This window comes from Schistocerca piceifrons, chromosome 2, assembly GCF_021461385.2.
Source record: "Schistocerca piceifrons isolate TAMUIC-IGC-003096 chromosome 2, iqSchPice1.1, whole genome shotgun sequence".
Taxonomy (NCBI): domain Eukaryota; kingdom Metazoa; phylum Arthropoda; class Insecta; order Orthoptera; family Acrididae; genus Schistocerca; species Schistocerca piceifrons.
The window spans coordinates 501526707-501532706 of record NC_060139.1 but is presented as its reverse complement, the minus strand read 5'-3'; the positions used below and the strand labels follow the sequence as shown (position 1 = coordinate 501532706).

Here is a 6000-nt window from a genome sequence, read left to right as displayed (position 1 = left end):
TAACAGAATAAAAGAAAAGAGCAAAAGTGGAAGAAATAGTCTGAATGAAGCGAGAGAGAAGCAGAAGGAAAGGAATAAAAGAAAAATGGTTCAAATGGCTCTGAGCACTGTGGGACTTAACATCTGAGGTCATCAGTTCCCTAGAACTTAGAACTACTTAAACCTAGCTAACCTAAGGACATCACACACATTCATCCCCGAGGCAGGATTCGGACCTGCGACCGTAGCGGTCGCACGGTTCGTGACTGAAGCACCTGGAACCGATCGGTCACAGCGGCCGGCGAATAAAAGAAAAGAGAGGTGATAGGATTGGAGAAGAAATAAGAAGTGAAGGAAGGGAAACTGGTATCCAAATTTTGTCGTTTGTTGAAAACTATCCAGTGTGTCAACACACATTATTTTACTTAACTTTTTGCTCCAAAAAATCGTATACATTTGTAGCAATTTTTTTCTACGTCTTGAGACGCCTCATGGTTTTTGTACGTAAATAAATAATTGATAATTTACAAACAAATGTGATAAGCGATCAAAATTTGTTCTAAGAGGAAGAAATTAAAACCTAGGAATGAAATTATTTGAATATTTGCTACCGAAATTCACAAACTTTTACATTACTGTAAATATTTATTTGGCTACATCTTCTTTTTTCAGTAGTGCAGCTTTCTTTTGAAGCATTCCTTACATTTATTTTCCAGTCAATTTCTATTCTGCGTGTGTGGTAAACAAATTTCCTTTTCTGTTGCAGAACCGGAATCCATCAGCGCCGTTCAGCAGCGATGGCTGAGTTTTCCACCGTGGAGTTAATAAAACGGTGCTCTCTCCACTATTCATGGGGGCTTCAGTTGAACAATCTCAGCAGATATTGTTCGGAACTGCCTTAAGTGAGCTAAATTACCTTTCCTCTTTCACGAAGTATCAACGAAATTTGACGAGCCCTTTGGTATTTAAATTTCAAAACAACATTTTGTGTCTTTATCAGCTACTACATCTTCATACCAAGACACTGATCTACATTTGTTTCTTGCACATGAACATTTACAGAAGAAATGTCCCAGAATTTTGAAAAAGTGTGGCATTAACAGACGAGCGCCAGAAATCTCTTTTGTCACGTGAAATTATTAATTTCTCAGTTTTAGTCTATAGTGGTGCTCTATATTGACCACTGGTGACCAGTTAGACGGAAACTTTGCTCACTGCTAGTGAACTTAGAAACACATGATGCAACAATAGGAATGAAGTGGAGCTGGTAGAGAGGGGAGTGAGCTGCACACAATGACGCAAGAGGCGCAGGCTGAGGTGGAGGACGGCGGGAACTGGTCGTGGGCGGCGTGGGCCAACGTGACGCTGTCTGCGGCCAGCACGACCGCCATGCCCAACGAGACGTACCTGCCGTACCACCTGCGGCCCGAAACCTACCTGGTGCCCATCATCTTCTCGCTCATCTTCGTGGCCGGCGTGCTGGGCAACGGCACCCTGGTGCTCATCTTCGCGCGCCACCGCAACATGCGCAGCGCGCCCAACACCTACATCCTGTCGCTGGCGCTCGGCGACCTCCTGGTCATCATCACCTGCGTCCCGTTCACGGGGACCGTCTACACGGTGAGTACTGCACCCATGCTGAACACCGTACATTGTGTTGCTAGTATTCCATCCTAATCATCCCGACAAAGCCACTGCCACAGCAAAGACAAAATTGTGAAGCCAGCTTTATAAGCAAGTCAGTATTCTTCGTACTCAGATTTAGGTTTTCCGTGATTTCCCTAAATCGCTTCAAGTACACTACTGGCCATTAAAATTGTTACACCACGAACATGACGTACTACAGACGCGAAATTAAACCGGCAGGAAGAAGATGCTGTGATATGCAAATGATTAGCTTTCCAGAGCATTTACACAAGGTTGTCACCGGTGGCGACACCTACAACGTGCTGACATGAGGAAAGTTTCCAACCGATTTCTCATATAAAAACAGCAGCTGACCGGCGTTGCCTAATGAAATGTTGTTGTGATGCCTCGTGTAAGGAGGAGAAATGCGTACCATCACGTTTCTGACTTTGATAAAGGTCGGATTGTAGGCTATCGTGATTGCGGTTTATTGATTCGCGACATTGCTGCTTGCTTTGGTCGAGATCCAATGACTGTTAGCAGAATATGGAATCGGTCGGTTCAGGAGGGTAATACGGAACGCCGTGCTGGATCCCAAGGGCCTCGTTTCACTAGCAGTCGATATAACTGCCATCTTATCCGCTTTCGCGCTGTAACGGATCGTGCAGCCACGTCTCGATCCCTGAGTCAACAGATGGGGACGTTTGCAAGACAACATCCATCTGCACGAATAATTCGACGACGTTTTCAGCAGCATGGACTGTCAGATCCGATACCATGGCTGCGATTACCACTGACGCAGCATCACAGACAGGAGCGCCTGCGATGGTGTACTCAACGACGAACCTGGGTGCACCTGATTACAGCATCATGATGGTCACATCCGTGTTTGGCGACATCGCGGTGAACGCACATTGGAAGAGTGTATTCGTTATCGCCATACTGGCGTATCACCCGACGTGATGGTATGGGGTGCCATTGGTTACACGTCTCGATCACCTCTTGTTCTCATTGACGGCACTTCGAACAGCGGACGTTACATTTCAGATGTGTTACGACCCGTGGCTCCACCCTTCATTTGATCCCTGCGAAACCCTACATTTCAGCAGGATAACGCACACCGCCTTTCTGGATACAGAAAATGTTCGACTGCTGCCCTGGCCAGCACATTCTCCTGATCTCTCACCAATTGAAAACGTCTGGTGAATGGTGGCCGAGCAACTGGCTCGCCACAATACGCCAGTCACTACTCTTGTGAAGTGTGGAATCATGTTGAAGCTGCACGGACAGCTGTACCTGTACACGCCATTCAAGCTCTGTTTGACTCAATGCCTAGGCGTATGAAGGTCGTTAATACGGCCAGAGGTCGTTGTTCTGGGTACTGATTTCTCAGGATCTATCCATCCAAATTGGGTGAAAATGTAATCGCATGTCAGTTGTAGTATAATATATTTGTCCAATGAATACCCGTTTATCGTCTGCATTTCTTCTTGGTGTAGCAATTTTAATTGTCAGTAGGGAAAATGTCTGGAGGGTTCCTCTGAAAAGGCACGGCTCATTTCCCTGCGCATTTTTCACGCAATCCTAGCCGGTGTTCTGCACTAATGACGTCGATGTCGACGGGAAGTTAAGCCCAATCATCCTTCCATCCTCCTCTTTACGTGTGAAAGATGATATCGGTTCGAGTTTCACGCCAGTCGCAAAAAAGTGGCGCCAGTAGCGCCACTATAAAGATGCGAACCGGGTTTGCTTGAAATGCACGGCGTAACGGTCGTGAGCCTTACTTTGAAATTGGACGTGCTGAGTTGATGTTAGTCAACAACGCCTTTAAGGCGACAAAAATACCATTATCAACACTTCACTGAGTTTGAACGAGACCGTGTGATAGAGCTACGAGAGGCTGGACGTTCTACCAGTCATACTGCAGAAAGTCTTGAAAGGATTGTAGCCACTGTACAATATTGTTGGCAGTTTTGATCGCGAGAATGTACTGTCACGGCCGATAGGCAAGACCGTCATGTTCGGCATGTGTCTTTTGCGCATCGTACTGCAGGTGAAGCAACACTTTGAGCAGCAGTTGGCCCGACAGTGACACAACGAAATGTTACAAATCGGTTACTTCAAGGACAGCTCCGAGGCAGAAGCCTTCTAGCGTCTATTCCACTGACGCCAAACCACAGCCGTTTGCGACTTCACGGGTGTCGAACGAGAGCACATTACAGGGCAGGGTGGAAAAGTCTGTTACGTTTTCTGATAAAATCTGGCTCTGCCTTGATGCCAGTGATGAAGTTGAGTGTCTGCAACCATCCTGTCTGCGTGCTGGACACAATAAACCTACACCAGCAGTTATGGTCTGGGATGAGGATTCGTGTGACAGCATGAGCAGTCTCGTGGTTATCCCACGCACTGACTACAAATTTGTCCGTCAATTTGGTGACTGGACTTGCTAAGCTCCTGTTCGTGAACACCATTCTAGAGGAGGTGCCGATCAGGAAAACGGTCGCCCACATACCGCTCATTTAACCCAACATGCTCAGCAGATTGTCGAAGTGTTGCCTTGGCCTGCTCGATCAGCAGATCCGTCTGCAGTCGAGCACATATGGGACGTCATCAGACGACAACAGCTACGTCATCCACGAACAGCATTAACCGTCCCTGTATTGCAACAGGCATGGAACCCCATCCAACAAACTGACATTCGGTACCCGTAAAAGACAAGGCATGCACGTTTAAATGCCTAAATTCAACATCCTGGTTATTAATGTACCAGCATTACACATTTTCAGTGGCTTATCTCGCGCTTGCGTTATCCTGTGCAATGTTAATAATGTTACCTATAAAAACATATTCCAAATGTCATTACCTTGTATCAATTATTTTTTGGTGTTGTGATATTTTCCGTCAGTTTATATGTGTATGTTGTTGCTCTCTTCGTTTTCAGTACGAAGATGGTTTAATAAAGTTCTTCGTGCTACTCTATCCTGTGCAGGACTGCTTATCTCCGGATAACTGCTGCAAACCCACATCCTTGTGAATCAGCTTACTGTATTCATCTCTTTTCACCCTCTGCGATGTTTGCGCCCCACCCTCACATCATTCCAATGATAAACTGGCGAGCCCTTTTTGTCTCAGAAAGTGTCGTATCAACTGATCCCTTCTTTTAGTCAAGTTATGCCACAAATTTCTTATCTCGGCGACTCTATCCGTTACCTGCTTATAACTTACGTGATCTACACATTTAATCTTCAGTATTCTTCTGTAGCACCACATTCCGAAAGATTCTATTCTCTTATTGTCTGAACTGTATTATCATCCACACTTGTCTATATTCGATGTTAACAGATTCCACTTCTTCTGAAACGCTTTTCTTGTCATTTCCAGTGTACATGTTATATCCTCTCTACTTCGGTCATCATCAGTCATTTTGCCATCCAAAGAGCAAAACTCATCTACTGTATTTGCTGTGTTGCTTCCTAGTATAATTCGTTCGGCATGACGGTATTTAATTCGACTACATTGCTTTTCCTTCTTTTGAATTTGTTAATGCATTAGACAAACCTCAAAGGTTTCATTCCTTGATCCTGAACTTTAATTCCTACTGCCAATTTTTCTTTGGCTACCTTCACTGCTTTCTCATTGTACAGGATGAATAACACGGGCGCTAGGGTACAACCCTTTCTCATTCCCTTCTCGACCAGTGCTTTACTTTCATGTCCCTCGACTCTCAAACAGCTGTCAGGCTTTCGTACAAGTTATTGACAGCCTGCGCTCCCTGAATTTGACCCCTGATACCTTCAGAGTTCCAAACAATGTATTTCAGTCGACTTTGTCAAAAACTTTCTCTAAACCTACAAAAGCTATAAACATAGATTTGCCTTTCATTAGCCTGTCTTCTAAGATAAACCAAGGAATCAGTATAGCTTCGCGTGTTCCTACACTCCTCCGAAATCCAAATTTTTCTTTCCCGAGATTGGCGTCTACGAGTTTTCCCATTATTTTGTAAATAATTCGTCTTAATATCTTCCAACCGAGAACTATTAAACTGATAGTTCGGTGATATTCACACATGTTAGTAGCTGTTTTCTTAGTTACTGGAATTATTACATTCTTCTTCAATGTGAGTTTATTTCACCTGTCTGATTCATCTTGCACATCAGATGAAATACTTTTATCGTGGGTGGCTCTCCGAGGGCTGTCGGTAGTTTTGACGGAATTTCTTTTATTCCAAGCGCGTTGTTGTTGTTACGAGACCAGATCAGTCAATCATCCAAACTGTTGTCCTTGCAACTAATGAGAAGACTGCTGCCCCTCTCCAGTTACCACACTTTTGTCTGGCCTTTCAACACACACCACACCGCTGAGGGTGCATCGATGGTACGAATATCTTATCGCTGA

General features: G+C 44.8%; 1 protein-coding gene across 1 annotated transcript in view; it reads left to right on the top strand.

Annotated features, from left to right (window-relative positions):
• The first annotated feature begins 1272 nt into the window (after window positions 1–1272).
• Window positions 1273–6000, top strand: part of LOC124775517 (neuropeptide CCHamide-1 receptor-like) — a 55690-nt gene continuing 50962 nt past the window's right edge. The window contains exon 1 of the mRNA XM_047250350.1: window positions 1273–1599. Coding sequence (XP_047106306.1) covers window positions 1273–1599 — 327 coding nt within the window. The remainder of the gene's footprint in view (window positions 1600–6000) is intronic.